This window comes from Ochotona curzoniae, unplaced genomic scaffold (assembly GCF_017591425.1).
Source record: "Ochotona curzoniae isolate NIBS_2020 unplaced genomic scaffold, NIBS_Ocur_1.0 scaffold_2476, whole genome shotgun sequence".
Taxonomy (NCBI): Eukaryota; Metazoa; Chordata; class Mammalia; order Lagomorpha; family Ochotonidae; genus Ochotona; species Ochotona curzoniae.
In genome coordinates this window covers 386,280-404,279 of record NW_024467095.1, presented here as the reverse complement: position 1 = coordinate 404,279, position 18,000 = coordinate 386,280, and the positions used below count along the sequence as shown (strand labels likewise).

The following is an 18,000-nucleotide window of genomic DNA, read 5'->3' as shown; positions in this document are numbered from 1 at the left end:
GGTTTCCGGTCCATGCCTACGTGCAGTGTGACCGTGGGAGGACAGCGAGGTTGTTAGTCGTGCTGACATCACCAAGGGGGACTGCGGTTACATGTTGTCAGCTGCTACGTTATATGATGGGCTGTTCCTGGACTTGGGTGCTAGTTCCATGTTCCCTTTGTAGTAAGTTGTTAAGTTCTGTTGATGTGCATTCCTGTATTCTAGTTCACTAAAAAAGGAGTTAAAAAAGCAAAAGCTGTTTTTATTTTCACTCAGCTTATTCCTCTTGCCAGAGGTAACCACCATTAATAAGCAGGTTTTTTTCCAGACACAGTTTATTCTTCATATCAGTTGAAAAAGAAAAGCTTGTTTTTCAGAAAGTTTTAGGGGTAATAGGATGATGAGGGGAAAAGATTATTTCAGTGAAATCAGGAAAGTGGAAAAATTACAGCATGGTCTGCTGTGTGTGATGGGGTAGAATCTTAGAAGGAATCAGGGTCAGGCGGGGCTTATCTGTCAGTGTATTTAGTTTGCTACTTTAGTAGGTTTAAAGGAAGAAATCTGATTTTCCTGATAGCAAAAGCATTTGACAAAATGTGATACTTACTGTGCGTGTTTTGTTAAAATGCAGTGAATTGTATACTTAATACCTTATTCTGTTACATTTCAATGTAGATTATATATTTTTAAGAATTCACACCAATTCCTGCCTGGCCAGCCGCATTTACAGTGCTGCAGTGCCTGCAGCGGCTGGTGACCACTGCACCTGCCTGGCCAGCCTAGTTCATGGGCTGCAGTACCCACAGCGGCTGGTGACCACTGCACCTGCCTGGCCAGCCTAGTTCATGGGCTGCAGTGCCTGCAGCGGCTGGTGACCACTGCACCTGCCTGGCCAGCCTAGTTACATGGGCTGCAGTGCCCACAGCGGCTGGTGACCACTGCACCTGCCTGGCCAGCCTAGTTCATGGGCTGCAGAGGGCTGATGTAGGGATTGTCAGCACTAGACTCACAGCACTTGATGAGTAAACTAGTGGGAAGTGTGAGGCTGCCAGCTCCTGAAGATGGAATTAGGTGAGTCCCGTTCGGTGTAGGAAGAGTTGGTAACACACCTAGAACACCTTCCATGCTGCACAATTGGTAAAAACTCAAGGAAACACTGCTTTCTTGTTGCCTAACAGCCACGTTGATGTGTTGGTGCCAGACAACACAGCAAGAGACCAGAAAGAGATTGTCAAGTTGCTATCAAGCACATGCAGCCACTCTGCTTTTTTCTTGAAACTTGCCTTGCTCATTCTTCGAAGCATTTGTGTCTTAAAGAGACCATTGCACATTGTAGCACATGTCCCCTAAATCGTCTCTGAAATATACTAGCAGCAGTCCAAGTTGCGCACTGTTTGGATTATCCCTGTTAGCATCTTCCTTGACCTGAAATTCAAAGTCAACAAACTCTTAATACCCATTCTGTGTCCCCAACACTCTGAGGGTCTGTGGCCCATACAGGGTAATAACTTGCACATGGTCTATTGCCCCCTGAAGGGTTTATCATCTATTTGAAAAAGAGATACGAATTGATTAAATGAGTAGAGAAAAGTTAAATGTCAAGTTAGTTGAATCCTAACTTTGTTCAGTGCCTCCCATAGGCTCCCGGCTTGATTTGGGACATTAATGCACACTCCTCTTCCTCAGATTGCTCGACAGACCGTGTGTAAACCAACAAGCCTGTTTTAACCTAACAGGTGTATGAAGTGGTGCAGTAATGTCCCTGCCTCCAGATGAGCTGAGACTCAATGAGGGTCAGCAACTGCTTCCAGGTCGTGATCAGAGAGAACCTGGATTCAAGCCTAGATATGCATAGGAGCCCTTGCTCCACTCTGTGCCACCCTTTGTATTTTAAGAGTCCAAAAGGAGAAATTGAGGCCACTACTCACGAGACCTAAGCTCACTAGCAAGTTTGCCAGCCCACTTGAGTTTGCCTAATGCACTGCTGTGCTTAAATAGTTGTGATGCAATTATTTTGTTGGCTGTGCATGTATGCCTTACTAATTGATTAGTGTGCCTCTGACAAGGAGGAGCCCCAGGGCTGCGTAGGGTAGACTTGATGGAGGCACTTCTGAGTCGAAGGGGAAGTAGACAAAGCTAATATTAAAGGAAGGATGGCCTTTCCAAGTAAAGACCAATTGTAAACTGGCAGTGAGTGATACATCAGACCAGGCAGCAGGAGAAGTCTGTAAAACATGGGGCAGAGGACTTGGCCCTTGAGCAGTAAGCAGGCATGGATGAGGACTGGCAAGATGGACGGAGTGTTTCAGGGATTCTCTGTTTTTCCTTTTCATTTCTTGTTTGATAAGGTAGCCTGGAGAGTGGGACTTTTGTTGAAGTAAACAGGTAAGGCCTTTCAGTAGGTGGGTTATAAATGTTTCACTGTATTTTTCAGGTACCTAGCATTGTCCTGAGTATTCATTAACAGCATACAAAAATAGATGCAACTGCATTAGCTCCTTGTTTCACCCAGGAGATGTTTAAGCATCTTTGGATCTGTAGCTATGCAAGGCTTGCCTAGCCTGGCGTAAAAAGATGTAAGCATGATGGAGATAATATAAATGTTGTCTTGTTAGGCTAAACTAGCCCTGAAGTAATTGTTAGTGAGAGTTGATGTCATTTAAGCTTCAGAGGGCTTTCAGGTATAAGTTGTAGAAAAGCTTTTCTTAGCAAAGTTCTTAATTGGATGAAAACTGTTCTTTGAGATAAGTGTAAGGATTTTCTTTATTAGTTGCCATCTAAATACTATCTAAAATGGTATTTAGATTCTGAATTTTGCTGTAACTCTTTCACAGCCAGTTTCTTTTTAGGCATGTAATTGTAGAAAAATGATAGGTTTTATTTGTGTATTTTATTTGTGATTATGTTTATATAGTTCTCTGGTAGTCACAGTTTAATTTAGTTGATGTGAGCATGTGTGTGCGTGTGTGTTTCCTTTAAGGAAATAAGAACATTTGCCCTGCTAGCTTTCAGATTATGAAACTCTTCCTGTCCTCCTGTCCCTCCTCCTCTTCCTTTCCTAAGTTGTTAGCTCTTTTCTTGAGTTTATCATCCTGCTTTGCCTCCCTTGAGAAGAATGCTTTTACATTTGTCACATCTAAAAGTAATTATACAAAATGGAGCTGGAGACTAGCTCCTTTAAGCACCTTGAGTGATGTTTGTGGGCGTGTTCACTCAAAGCAGATGGAGTTCATGCCTGTTAATCACCCCTGCCCGCTTTTGTAGTTGAAATGATTGTCCCCCCTTCGTGTGTGCCACCGTGAGACGCTGTCCTCTTCTCTCCTAGGCCACAGACCTCCACCAGCACGAAGTGGACACCGCTGTGTGGCCGACAACACCAACCTCTATGTGTTTGGAGGTTATAACCCAGACTATGATGAGTCAGGGGGGCCAGATAATGAGGACTACCCCCTCTTCAGGGAGCTGTGGAGGTATCATTTCGCTACAGGAGTATGGCACCAGATGGGCACCGATGGCTACATGCCCCGGGAACTGGCATCCATGTCACGTGAGTATAGTAATTCTCAACTTTGGGTTTTGTGAAATGGCTGAGAGGCCAAGTTCGGCGTCACGTGCTGCTTGATAATAGTGTATAATACCAGCTGGGATGTGAGTTTGAATCCAGCCCTGTACTGTTTGCTTACCACATTTGTTTTAGCTTTGATTTCTTCACCTGGAGAATGGAGTTAATAATGCCTCAGGGAGTTCTGTATATTCTGTCATACATCTGCTCGTAGGTCAGCAGATAGGGTTGCTTGCAACAGTGATTAGTAGCTGTGAAGCAGAGCACGTCTCATCCATTATCGAGTTAGTCCTCCCAGCTGCTCCATGATGCAGACCCTGGAGGGCCTGATGTCACAGACGAGGAGATGGGGCTGAAGACCTGTGGGTTGTGACTGGATGCAGGGGCCCTGGGGGCCGTGGCTGGGTGTGGAGGTTCTGGGGGGCCGTGGCTGGGTGTAGGGGTTCTGGGGGGCCGTGGCTGGGTGTGGGGGCTCTGGGGGCCCATGGCTGGGTGTGGGGGCTCTGGGGGCCCATGGCTGGGTGTGGGGGCTCTTGGGGTCCCATGGCTGGGTGCGGGGGTTCTGGGGGGGCCGTGGCTGGGTGCGGGGACTCTGGGGGGCGGTGCCTGGGTGCAGGGGCCCTGGGGGGCCGTGGCTGGGTGCGGGGGCCCTGGGGGCCGGTGGCTGGGTGTGGGGGCTCTGGGGGGCTGTGGCTGTGTGCGGGGGCTCAGGAGCCAGATTGCCTGGGTTGAATCCCAGTTGGGCAAGGTTCTTCTAGGAGACCCTTAATGAGTATTTAGCCTACTCTCCACCTCTGCTTCATGGTTTCTAATAGCTCCTACTGTGGAGGATCGCTGGAAAGATCACTTAAGGAAGGTTAGGTAACTTTCCTGAGGTCACACTGGCATTGCAGCTCACAGCTCCCTGTTTGCAGAGACCAGGCTGTTACCTACGATGCTGTAGTAAAGATTCAGGACTTCTCCTTAAACCTACTGAAACAGTAGAGTGCCAGTATTTTGTGGAAGATATCAAGTGTGTGTGTTTTGTGGTGTGTGTGTGTGTTGGCAGAAGCAGAAGATACAGAGAAGGGGGACTGCAAAGCTTCTTGTATGTTGCCTTGTATCAGTTCCTTCCCGAGTGCCCGCTGCCCTTTGCCAACAGGCATGTCTGGTGCTTCGTGGTCCTGTGTTTGGCTGCCTCCTTGCCCTGCGCTGAGCAGCAGTGCCATGTCCTTGCTCACAGGGCCCGGGTCCTTCACGTGCAGGTGTGCAGCGTGAGCCTCAGCCTCTGTGCACTGGGCTCTTTCCTGCAGAACGTTAGCAGATGCGCTTGGAGCACAAAGCAACAGGTGTTCTTGAGTTTCCAGATCCGCTTCATGTGAGAACACGCTGCAGGAAGCTGACGTGTAAGTGGAGTTTGTGCTTCTCTCCTCAGTTGTGCTGCATGGGAACAACCTGCTGGTGTTTGGAGGGACAGGCATCCCGTTCGGAGAGAGCAACGGCAACGACGTGCACGTGTGCAACGTGAAGTACCGCAGGTGGGCGCTGCTCAGCTGCCGCGGCAAGAAGCCCAGCCGCATCTACGGACAGGTACCGGGCCGGCGGGCTGCGCGTGCCTTCGTGTTTTCTACTCTGGTCAACTAGTTCCAATGTGAAATTATAATTTTAAGATCTTGTTTGTGATGCAATTTGGAGTCTTAATCTAGTTCTTATTTTAAGATTTATTTATTTATCGGAAGGCAGATTTACAGAGAGCAAGAGACCCACAGAGAAATATCTTCCATCTGCTGGTTCAGTCCCTCAGTGGCCACAATGGCCAGAGCTGAGCTGATCCGATGCCAGAAGCCGGGAGCTTCATCCAGGTTTTCCATGCGGTGCAGGGTCCCAAGGTTTGGGCTGTCCCGTGTTGCTTTCCCAGGCCACAAGCAGGGAGCTGAATGGGAAGTGGAGTAGCCGGGACTCAAACCAGTGCCCAGAGGGAATCGTGGTATTTGCAAGGCAAGGATTTAGCCACTAAACCATCATGCTAGGCCCTTAATCTAATTCTTTCATTTATTTATTTATTCATTTAATTTTTATTGGAAAGTCAGATTCACAGAGAGAAGGAAAGACAGAAAGAAAGTCTTCCATCCATTGACTCACTGTCCAAGTGGCTGCAGTGGGTGGAGCTGAGCTGATCTGAAGCCAGGAGCTAGGAGTTTCTTCCAGGCCTCCCGTGCAAGTACAGGGACCCAAGGTTTTGGGCTGTCCTCGACTGCACTCCCAGGCTACAGGCAGGGAGCTGGATGGGAAATGGAACAGCCAGGATATGAACCAGTGTCCAAGTGGAATCCCAGTGCTTGCAAGGTGAGGACGTTGCTGGCCGCTAATCTATTTCTAAAAACAGGTGTCTTGGGGCCCGGCGCGGTGGCGCAAGTGGTTAAGGTCCTCGCCTTGCACCCCTGGGATCCCATATGGGCGCCAGTTCTATCCCGGCAGCCCCGCTTCCCTTCCAGCTCCCTGCCTGTGGCCCAGGAAAGCAGTCGAGGACGCCCCAAGGCTATGGGACCCTGCACCCGTGTGGGAGACCCAGAAGAGGCTCCTGGCTTCAGATCGGCATAGCATCGACCGTTGCACCCACTTGGGGAGTGAATCATCGGACGGAAGATCTTCCTCTCTGTCTCTCCTCTCTGTATATCTGCCTTTCCAATAAAAAAATAATAAAAATAAATCTTAAAAAAAAAAAAAAGGTGTCTTTAAGTGTTAGAACCATGTCTCCGTCCCCTACTCTCATGGAGAAATTGGGCTCTAGTGTGATGCAGTTTCCTCCCTTTTCGGAGTGGTAGGATTCTTTGTAGAACTTTCTGACATAATTAGTTAAGTAGATGGTTCCTGGTTTGAAAAGCTAAATCCACAGGCCAGCACAGTGGCATAGTGGGTTAATCCTCGCCCTGTGGCACCCTCATCCTATATGGGTACCGATTACAGTTGTGGTTGCTCTAGTTTCAATCCTGTTCTCTGCTTATGGCCTGGGATGCAGTGGAGGATAGCTCAAGGCCTTGGATTTTTGCACTCATATGGAAGATTTGGAAGAAGCTCCTGGTTTCCAGTCTGGACTGGCCCAGTTCTGGTTACTGCAGCTATTTGGGAAATGGATTAGCAGATGAAAAATCTCTCTCTCTGTCTCTCAGTTTCTCTCTCTCTCTGTCTCTACCCCCTCTGTGTAACTGACTTTCAAATAAAGTAAATATATCTTTTTTTAAAAAGAGGATAAGACAGGGAGGAAAAAAAAATATTATAGAACTGGCGTGGTAGCTTAGTGGCTAAAGTCCTCGCCTTGCATGTGCTGGCATCCCATATGGGCACTGGTTCATTTCCCAGCTGCTCCACTTCCCATCCTGCTCCCTGCTTGTGGCCTGGGAAAGCAGTGGAACACGGCCCAAAGCCTTGGGACCTGCACCCACCCACATGGGAGACCCAGAAGCTCCTGGCTCTTGGCTTTGGATCGGCTTAGCTGTGGCTGTTGTGACCACTTGGGGAGTGAACCAGCAGATGGAAGATCTTTTTCTTTGTCTTCCCTTATCTCTGCAAATCTGACTTTCCAGTACAAATAAATAAATCTTTTAAAAAGAAGAAGTTATAGCCGGAAATATTGGGAGTGCGAAACATCAGAGACCCTTAGGATCAGGCTAAGCTTAAAATGGCCAAATGTTGACTTCCTTCTCAGTGAGTTCGTGTGAGTACTGGTAAACCGCTGGTGAGCTCTAACTTGGAAGGTCGTACGGTGTCTTCGTTCATCCGTCCTCCCCAGGAGGCATGTGAGCTCCGAGCATCACCATGGATAGTCGAGCTTACAGTGCAGAGCCAGGGGTCAGCGCCGTGGGGCCATGCCCCTGGCTTCCTGCTTGCCAGGGTCAGTGCCGTGGGGCGATGCCAGGGGCTGGTGCTTGCTTTCCTGTTTGCTTCCTCTTTCAGGAGCAGCTTGTCTTCACAGAGCTTGGAAGGAGAGGTGGTTTGCTGTAGGGTGTTCATGTCAGTGTCTGCACCCTTAGCTGGGCAGGCCCCAGGACCACGTCTCCCCGGTGCAGTGCAGGTAGAACTTGTTTTCCAGTTGAGTAAAGTTTTACCTTTCCGAAGGTCGTCTCCAGGTCTACAAATAATGTACAAGTCCTCCAATAGCTTTAGTCTCTTTAAAAAGGAGACCTGGTATTTTAAAAGGTTAAAAAGTACTAAAGAATTTCATCAAACCTGGCTTGCAGTATCTGATAATGAGCAAAGCACATTTTTTAAAAAAAAAATTTTATTTTGATAATCTTTACATAGTTGATTAGGGAACAAAGGGTCAAGGGCTACAGGAAAGTAGGTAAGACCATTGTTTCTACATTAATATTATTATTTTTTTCTGTATCTGGGGTAAAGGGGGAGAAACAAAGGGAGAAGCCCCACCCAGCTTCCCGCCCATCCCGGGTCCCCGATGTGGGGCACGCTCCGAGGGCACTGCTCAAGCAGTTTTGATAGTTCAACAGTTCTGAATTGCTGCCAATCTTGCCGTTCCAAGCACGATAAAATCTCTTCAGAATCCACTGGCAGACAGAGTGTCTTCATGGTTGGGGTGCTGATATCAGCAGTTCAGTTGGAAGGATCTCCACAGAAACTTCGTCTGAGGTGATCCCAGACTTGATTCTCGTGTGTGAATGCCAGTGCAGGGTCCGGCACAGTCAGTCGTCCCAATCAGCTCATGCACGTGCTGCTGGTGGTTACATTTGCTGGGTCATTTCTGTTTCCAGCCCTGTCTTCCACACAGACCATTGGTGCTGCAGTCCAGCCTGATTCTGCCCAGCACACCCTTGGCCCTCTCGCAAACCAGTGGGAGCTGCAGCCTAGTCGAGGCGACTCCCCATAACCCCCCGCCAGGCCTGTCCCTGCCCTGGTTCCCGTGCAAAGCACATTTCAATCAGCACTAACAAGTCTGTCTTGCTCACCTCTTCTTGCTGTGCAGGCCATGGCCATCATCAACGGCTCCCTTTATGTGTTTGGAGGGACAACCGGCTACATCTACAGCACCGACCTGCACAAACTGGACCTCAACACCAGGGAGTGGACACAGCTCAAGCCCAACAACCTTTCCTGTGACCTGCCAGAAGAGAGGTGAGGTGCTCTTCCCGCTGGGACTTGACCTTCTGTGTGTGGATAACAGAGACTTTTGCCCTTAGAATAGTCCCAGTCAGCAATAGAAGGTTTTCTGGTGAGAAAATGGTATATTCACCAGAACTGTTCAATTTTTGGTGATATTTCCTCTTATATTTCAGTCTTTAGAAAGATATTAACACTTTGGAGAAGAAATCAAATTGTATTTGGTAGGTAGAAAAAATTACTTTGTACTTGCTTTTTTATTTCTTTTAGTATTTTGCATATTAGTGTTCTTTGGGTTATTTACGTGTCCCCGGAACTGGGCACAGTGCCACACCCACAGTGATGCTTGCAGATCTGGATGCCTGGAAAGAGGGATATTTGGCTGGCTGAAGGATGGATGCATGGGTGGGTTATGGGTGGATGGATAGATAGATGGGTGGGTGGGTGGATGGCTGCTGGATGGATGGATGGGTACAGGGTGCCTGGATGGGTGGGTGAAGTGGGTGGTCAAGTAGGAGTAGATGTGTGGCTAATTGGAAAGGTCACTGATTTTAAATGCTCTGTTCAACGTTCAAAAATGAAATCATTCTGTCTAGTTGCCTTCTAGTAAGAGTCCTAGATCTTGTACTTTCCTTTCTAATACCAGTAGCCTCATTTTAAAATTTAACTCAGGGCCTGTCGCAATAACCTAGTGGCTAAATCCTCATCTTGCATGTACTCAGATCCCATACAGACACTAGTTGTAATTCCAGCTGCTCCACTTCCCATCCAACTCCCCTGCTATGGCCTGGGAAAGGAGTAGAGGGTGGCCCAAGGACTTGGGACCCTGCACCCGCATGGGAGACAAGGAAGAAGCTGCTGGAGCCTGGCTTCAGATCAGCTCAGTTCCAGTCGTTGAGGCCACCTAGGGAGTGAACCATCAGACAAAAGATCTTTCTCTCCATCTTTCCTTCTGTTTATCTGCATTTCCAATAAAAATAAATAAATCTCTTAAATTAATCTCACTGAAAAACTTGAAGAGATTTTCCCTCTATAGGTTAAAAGCAAAACCAATAAGCAAATATTTATTCACTGTTTAGATTAAGCCAATGATTCTGGGTTATCTTTAAGCCACATGGCATCTGAGTGCTAAGGAAGGGTTTGCCTTTGTTGTAGTGCGGTAGTGGGCTGTGTTTGCAGAAGTTCCAGGAGAGAACCAGGGAGATAGCCGATGCTGGAATGATTTTGATGTCATTACTCTTACCAGCAGTAGGGCCTTTAGGGAAGGGAGGAAACAGGCTGAGTTTTCAAAGCGTTTTCAATTGGGTGTCTTCTTTGAATCATGTTGTCAGCATTTTGAACGATGTTCTGGGTTGATGTACAACTTGTACTCAGTTAGCTTCCTCCTAGACTTCTTGCATGAAAGTTCCTGCAGGTCTTTCATTTACTAGTCACTGTCCCGTGTAGCATAATCTTCTGCTAAATATTGGAGTACTTCAAAAAGTTTGTGGAAAAGTGAAATTAAAAGATATTTATTTGGAAGCAAAACCTTGAAATCTGTGTAAACTTCTCCAAATATACCTTCTGTATGAATTTTTGAAGTTCCTACATGAATATCTTCCTTTGAAAGTCAAGAATCTGGGGTCTCTAGTTACAGGTAATCAGATTGCATTTTAAAGTTTTAACTACCTTTTTTGGAAAGGCAGATTTACAGAGAGAAGGAGAGACACAGAGAGAGATCTTTCTTTTGGTTCATTCCCCAAGTGGCTGCAGCAGCCAGAGATGAGCTGATCTGAAGCCAGGAGCTTCTTCAGGTCTCCCAGGTGGGTGCAGGGTTCCAAGTCCTTGGGCCATCCTCCACTGCTTTCCCAGTCCACAAGCAGGGAGCTGGAAGGGAAGTGGAGCAGCTGGGACAGGAACCAGCACCCATATGGGATCCGGATGCGTGCAAGGCAAGAATTTTAATCATTGAGCCATCACGTTGGGCCCATCAGGTAACTTTTGAAAACTGTAATAGTTTTCCCAGTTTATTCAAAGTTATCGTAAAAAATTATACAAAATCTAGAAAATACAAATAGGCAAAATGAAGAAAACGACAAAGTCTAGACTCAGCGATAACCAAGGTTAACATTTTAGATTACCTTTCGTAATCACCTTCTGTGCCAGTCTGTGTGTGTCACATGTTAAGATGACGGCTGTACGCGCTTACGTAGCTGACAATCCTTCCAGTTAATGATATGAAGTTTCTGAAGCAGGAGAAAGGAGAGAGAAGCAGTTCTCAGTAACTAACCCTTCGTGTCTGTGTTCCTGCGGTGTCGCACTAATCCATTGCGTGCATACTCTGTAGTCTAACCATTTCTCTGTTGTCACCACTTAGATCATTTCTGGTAATTTATTATTACAAATAATGATGTATTAAAAAGCTTAGGGGTGTCCTTTTAAACTAGTGGATCTCATGCTGTGTGTAGTAACTGGATTTGATAGCCATCCATCGACTTGGGACACATGGATCAGGTGCCTGGTTCCCGGCCTCAGCCGCGCCCGGATCTAGGCATTGTGATCATCCGGGGAGTGAAGCAGTGAACAGATCTCTCACCTCGCTCTTTCCCTCCCTCCCTCCCTCTCCTTCTCTGGTTTCCTCCTTCTCTTTTTCTACCTCTGAAATAACTAAAAAAAAAAAATTTTAAATATTAAGACACTTGCAGGAGCTGCCATTGTGGTGCCATGGCTTCTGCTGCCACTCCAGCATCCCCCCCTCAGATAGGAGGTTCACACTCAAGCTACGCTGCTTGAAGGCAGCGGAAGGTGACTCGGGGCCCTGGACCCCGGCTCCCCACAGGAGACCCCGGCTTTGGCCCGGCCAGACCTGGCTTCCGTGGCCACTGGAAGATGTTTCTGTATCTGTCTCTCGATTGCCCTGCTTTTCAAATAAAATGAGTAGAAATCTTTAGAAAAAAAGATCTTAGAGCAGAATTTTAGATAAGTTTTCACTTAGTTATAAACATTTTGTTGTGTATTTTTAGATACAGACATGAAATTGCACATGACGGCCAGAGGATTTACATCTTGGGAGGGGGCACGTCCTGGACGGCTTACTCCTTGAACAAGGTATGATTTCAAAGAACAAACAAGGGCAGCGTTTGCTGTATCCGTTGCTTTGTGGCTTGGGAGCCACACCCCGTGGGAGAGGGCCAGGTTTGCATCCCGCCTCCTCTGTTTCTGCGCCATCTTCTTGCCACCGCACACCCTGGCATTCAGCTAGTGATGGTTCAAGTGCTTCTGTTCTGCTCACCCACCTGGGGACCCAGATGAAGTTCTGGGCTCCTGGCTTTGTCTGGCCCAGCCCTGGCTATTAGGCCTTTGGAGAATAAACAAGTAAATGGAAGCTCTCCTTCTGCTTGCCTTTCAAAGATGATGAAGATAAAGCAATAAAAATAGTGGCAGTGGTATAACGCAGCCGGTTAGGTCATTGGGATGCCCGTGTCACTTGTTGGAGTCCACGTTAGAGTGCTGGCCGCTCCTCCTGACCCTTGGGCCCCGGCTGCCCTCGTGGCGTTGTGACACAACAGCGTAAGCCTCTCCTGCCATGCCAGCATCCCAGTTGGAGTTCCAGGCTTCTGGCTTCGGTTCAGCCATGGCTTTTTTTTTTTTTCAAAGATTTTTTTTATTATTTTTTTATTGGAAAGGCGGATATACAGAGAGGAGAGACAGAGAGGAAGATCTTCCATCTGATGATTCACTCCCCAAGTGAGCACAACGGGCTGATGCTATGCCGATCCGAAGCCAGGAGCCAGGCACTTCTTCCGGGTATCCCACACACAGGAACAGGGTCCCAAGGCTTTGGGCCGTCCTCGACTGCTTTCCCAGGCCACAAGCAGGGAGCTGGATGGGAAGTGGAGCTGCCAGGATTAGAACCGGCGCCCATATGGGATCCTGGCACATTCAAGGCGAGGACTTTAGCTGCTAGGCCACGCCGCCGGGCCCCAGCCATGGCCTTTGTGTACATTTTGAATCCAGCAGATGATTCTTCTTTCAAGTACATGATAATAAACATAGAAAGCATTTAAAGAGAGAGAGAAAAGACAGGGATGAGAATGTGAGGAGGTACGTGTCACGCTAAGCAAGGGAACTCTGCTACTTTGGCTGTTTCAGTTTGAGCAGCTTCCTTAACAGCTGAGTGGCGTTAGGTGCTCCTGGCAGAAGGTCATGGTTTGCATCCTTGGGGTGCTTTCCAGTGGACAGAGCATGTGTCAGACGCTGCAAGGATTGTATGACAAGTATCCCCATAATACGACGTGAGAAAAGTGGTTAAAAGAGAAATTGAATAGCTTGAGTAGAGTTGGAGTTGCATGCTCAAGGACAGCCCGTCCCTGTCCTGCTGGTGACGGGCACCTGCAGCAGTGCCCGGGTGCGTGCCAGGCAGGCCCCGAGGCTCGTTCTGAAGGCCTTCATCGGCCTGAGCCCCGTGGCATTTCTGAAATGTCACAACTGTGACATGCCCAGCAGAAATCATGATGAGGCTGCAGAGGAATGGCCTTCTGCAAGCTTTGTCGGAACTACATTCCCTCATTTCCTTCACAGCACTTACTTCTTCTCTGTTCTAACAATGCACGTGAGCTTGCTGGGGCCTGGCATGGTAGAATAGCACAGTAAGCTGCCACCTGTGATGCTGGCATCCCAGGACACCAGTTGATGTCCTGGCTGCTCCAGTTCTTATCCAGCTCCCCGATAACATGGCTGGGAAAGTGGCAGAAGATGGCCCTGCCACTAGGCGGGAGACCCAGGTGAGGCTTCTGCACTCAGCCTGGCCCAGCCCAGCCTTGACAGTCGTGTGGGCAGTCAGCAGGTGCAGAGTCTGTGTATGTATGTTTGTTCTCTATCTCTGTAACTCTACCTTAAAACATGCTTATTTTAGAGAAAATAGTATTTGCAGAACAGCACATACACTTATACTTTTTATCCCAATGCTTTTCTTCTTAATATGAATTTTAAAAATTGCAGTCATGTATGTGGTTAATCTTTAACTACCTTGTTTAATTTTTGGTCTTATTTCAGAGTTACAAAAGGTCACAGGAAAGCAAATGAAAAGAAGGGAGACTTCAACCAGAGTGCATGTTTCCATATGCTGTTGTTTGAGGCCCAGTTTTCTATCACGGAAATCTTTGTACTTTCTTTTCAATTTTGCTATGAACCTAAATGGGCTCTAAAATTAGAATTTTTTTTTTATTTTTATTTTATTTGAAAGTCAGAGGGTCGTGGCATAGCACACTAAGCCTCTTCCTGGTATTTGATGAGTTCCAGACTGCTGGATTCCATCTGGCTCAGGCCCAGCCGTTAAGGCCATCTGGAGAGTGAACCAGCAGATGGAAGATCTCTTTCTCTCTTTTCTCCCTCTCTCTATATGTAACTTGGTTTTTTGAATAAGTAAAGTAAATCTTTTTTTTAAGGAGATGATCCGTCCACTGGTTCACTTTCTGAAGGCCAGCAGTAAGCAGGGCTGGGCAGGCCGAAGCCTGGGAGCCTGCACTCTGTCTCAACTCTGTCGGGGGCAGAGACCCAGGCCCTGGAGCCCTCAGCTGCTCTGTGTCTGAGTGCTCGCTAGCAGGAAGTGGAAGCAAGCCAGGCGTTCCTGGGCTGGCTGCGCCCCATTGCCACGCTGCACCCCAACCGCTGTGCCACACTGCACCCCAACCGCTGTGCCACACTGCTGCCCCAGAATGTGGCAGAAAGCCGTTGTCCAGGCTTCCTAAAATTACAGTTATTTATTTCTGTGTATATGTTTTTCCCCTCAAGATCCACGCATACAACCTTGAAACAAATGCATGGGAGGAAATTGCAACAAAACCTCATGACAAAATAGGTAACTGTAAATGATTGATTTGTTTTTAGCATGTATATTTTAACCTTGTTTGGGAGATGGGAAGAAATTGTTTGGAGTTGGCAAGTAAAATATCTGTTGAACTGGTGTTGGCAGTTACGTTCCTTGAGCCACTTCAGATTCTTTCTCAGTGACTGAGCAGGGGGTGTGAGTGTGGAACTCCACTGGGGTGGGAAATGGGAGCCCTGCTCAGTGCCTGCCTTTGGCCCCGAGGGCTGGGGAGCTCCTGGTGACTGTCCCCCCACTTCGTTCCCCTGCACTGCTGGCGGGGGCTCTCGGGACTCCTGAAGTCAGGATGCTGCCTTACTGTTCCGAGGTGTTTGTGTTTCTTACTGTGACACACCGACGTGATTTCAGTGTTTGTGTGAATGACAGAATCCCTGTGTCCGTGTGTTTGACAGGGTTTCCTGCAGCCCGAAGGTGTCACAGCTGTGTTCAAATCAAAAATGGTAAGGATTCTAAAGAACATTTCGATTCCTCTCTGTAATCGAGCCTGCTGGGAATGCCCTGTCCTCTGACTGTGGCCTCTCTGAGGGGAGCCTTCCCCTGAGGGCTTGGTTCTGCTCCTTAACCCTGAGGATGAGCCTAAGGTACTGTGCATCTCTCAGAAGCTCGCATCATGTGCACACGTGGGTTGTATTACGTCACTGAAGGTCTGCCCGCTCCCTGCAGGTGTCTGTTTAAGGTCGCAGTGCGAATCATCTAGGCATGGCTGCAGTGGACGCTTGAGGGACGTTGGATCCAAACCCTAGTAACGCCTTCAGCATGTTTCCCCGTAGTTTATTCTCTGTCTGATGCCAAGCAGAACTCTTCGCTCCTTCTTTGGCTGTGTTACAGCAGAGGCCGTGTTTGGCTTCAGAAAGCAGCTGCAGCCATTCCTGCAAGCTTTGGATGACCTTCCAGTCTATTAATTTGTAGCTTATTTTATGGCTTGATATACTGACTGAAGTTTTTCTGGGAGGGGAGTGTGTATGCATGAAGTTGATAGCGCGTATCCTTTTAGAAGATTAGTTCAGATTTAGCTAGGATTATGTCGCCATTTCTAGTACAACGAGACTTTTTGGATAAAATTTATAGATAGTGCTGCTTAGTTCTGCATCTCTGAAAATGGAGCTGTATGTTAAAGTTTTGCTCCATCGTAACCAAGGAAGTTTCTGGTGCCATTCCTGAGTTTAATTAGGCATTGGCTTCAGCTCAGTCTAGACTCGACTGAAGACAAGTGCTCATTGGGTTCTGAGGCCGAGCACCGTGCGGAGGGAGTGCCACCTTGTCCTGGGCACTTAGCTGGACTTAGCTGGAAAGTTCCCAAGCCTGAGTAACACCGTTACCTAACGACTTACATCCAACTGCTTTTACAACAAACCAGCCGGCGCCTTTCGTCTCCTGGGGAATTTGGTTCCTGACCCAGAACTGTGCAGGTCACGTGGAGCTTCAGACCCTGCTCTTTAGGCTGGAGGGCTGGAAGGACCTCTCTCTGACTGTGTGGTAAACGCTGCTCCTCGGGGTACAGGTCTCCGTGGAGGGCATTTATCTCTGTGAGCAGATAAATGTGCGTTCTTCCTAGCACCTTAGTGCAAAGGACAGTCTGCCAGCTGTAGATGTGTTTTGTTTAAACTCATGTGTGTACTAAGCTTTCGTTACGTTAGTGGCTGGTGTTCAGAAAAACAAAACAGAAACCCTGGCTTTCCAGCTTCTCTGTGCAGAAGGGAAGATGTGGCCATTGGAAACCTTCAGCGCCTTGAGGTCGCCGTGGGCACGAGCTCGGGGGCATCACCTCTTGGGAAGGCTGAGGGTTCCTGGTCACCTTCCCTGGGCTCCCTGGCTCATTTGCCTTCTATAGCTGCTTGACTTGGAGAGCCGGGATGCGAAGCCTCCCCAGAGGCACGCGGCTCTGACTTAGTGTCCCAGTGTGGTGGGGGGACAGGCCCGCAGGGTGACACACCACACAGCTGAAGTCCTCTGGTGGTGGGCTGCTCACTGTCCTGGCCAGCCACCTGCCAGCTGTATGGGTACCTGGCACTTTCCATCCTGTGTGTGATCCTGGCTCTGCTTTTCCTGGTAGATGTGTTCATCTGTGGGGGCTATAACGGAGAGGTGATCCTGGGAGACATCTGGAAGTTGAACCTGCAAACTTTCCAGTGGGTGAAGCTGCCAGCCACAATGCCTGAGCCCGTGTACTTCCACTGTGCAGCTGTTACACCAGTAAGTGTTGGTTTTCACGTCTTCCTTGTGTATCTACAGATGCTGAGGAAGTTTTTTTAGGCAGATCAGCAAGGAAAAAAGATCTTGATATTGGCAGACTTTGGATCACACTGTTTCTAACCCTTGCAAAGCTGGGCTTTCCTCTGAGAAAATTGGAGGGAATGTTCCATCCGGCCCTATTAAAAAAAAATTAAACCTAAGAGAAATGCCGCTTGCAGCATTTGGACCCTACCCCGAGGGCAGAGGTGCACCCTCAAAGGGCAGAATGGTCTCCCCCACAGATGAAGTCGAAGACCCCACTAGAAAGACACTTTCACTGGGGAAGTTCCAGCACTTGGCGCATGGGGCTTGTAGTTTTGGTTTAATGCTGACGGATAGGAAGTGAGTTGGTCATGGAGTGTGGGGCGGGGCTGCAGCTTTTCCCAGGTAAGTCCCTCATGTTTAAGCCCTATTGATCCGATCTCTACACTGTGTCCGGATCAGTGAGAAATCCTTTAGGTTTTGGCTCGTGATTCCGCCTACTGTGTGTTTTTCTGGCCTGATCTTTAGCGTGGGGCGTGGGGCTCCGTCTGAACTGCCCTCTCCCGACTGCTTGCAGGCTGGTTGCATGTACATCCACGGAGGAGTGGTGAACATCCACGAAAACAAGCGGACTGGGTCGCTGTTTAAGATCTGGCTGGTGGTGCCGAGCCTGCTGGAACTGGCGTGGGAGAAGCTCCTCGCGGCCTTCCCCAACCTCGCACACCTTTCCCGAACGCAGCTGCTACACCTCGGACTCACACAGGGACTCATCGAGCGCTTGAAATGAACACTCGTGAACTGTTCATCCATTCTGGAAATGTTAATTTAAAGAGACTCCTTTATTTATGGGCAGTGTAGAATGTGCTGCAAAGAGGATTGGTTACCTGATCAAGGCCTTATTCAGAAAATACATCAGATGCCTTTCTGTACGTTGGTTTTAAGTTGATGGACATCACACTTTCCCACGTGCTTCTCCTGCCCCAGCACACGCACACGCACGCACGCACACACGTTGTCCTTCCTTCTCAGTGAGGCTGAGGGGACTTCTGCAGGGACGCTAAGAGTGATATCGAGATGAAGAAGCTTTCTGAAAGGAATTCTGAACATGTGACCATGGCAGTCAGGGCTCTACAAGTTAACTTTATCATCAGTAAAATTAAAGTAATTTTGTAATCCAGCAGCCACAACAAGGAGGGGTTTGGAGGACAGGATGAAAAAGCTCAGCTTTGCAATCCTGAAGGCTGCTGTGAAAGCCAAGTGTTCAGACAGGTGTTGCTGAGCTGCGTCT

General features: G+C 48.2%; 1 protein-coding gene and 1 long non-coding RNA gene across 4 annotated transcripts in view; both read left to right on the top strand.

Moving 5' to 3' along the window:
• Positions 1-17,641, top strand: part of KLHDC10 (kelch domain containing 10) — a 32,400-nt gene extending 14,759 nt beyond the window's left edge. For all 3 annotated transcript variants that reach the window (XM_041001991.1, XM_041001994.1, XM_041001992.1), the window contains 8 exons: positions 3,305-3,526; positions 4,956-5,110; positions 8,499-8,647; positions 11,635-11,719; positions 14,405-14,471; positions 14,891-14,938; positions 16,552-16,691; positions 17,290-17,641. In XM_041001991.1, coding sequence (XP_040857925.1) covers positions 3,305-3,526; positions 4,956-5,110; positions 8,499-8,647; positions 11,635-11,719; positions 14,405-14,471; positions 14,891-14,938; positions 16,552-16,691; positions 17,290-17,499 — 1,076 coding nt within the window. In that variant the 3' untranslated portion in view covers positions 17,500-17,641. The remainder of the gene's footprint in view (positions 1-3,304; positions 3,527-4,955; positions 5,111-8,498; positions 8,648-11,634; positions 11,720-14,404; positions 14,472-14,890; positions 14,939-16,551; positions 16,692-17,289) is intronic.
• On the top strand, positions 5,818-6,389 carry LOC121170734. The gene is made up of 2 exons (XR_005886045.1): positions 5,818-5,906; positions 6,250-6,389. It is a non-coding gene; the product is annotated as an uncharacterized LOC121170734 (long non-coding RNA).
• Positions 17,642-18,000: the final 359 nt, after the last annotated feature.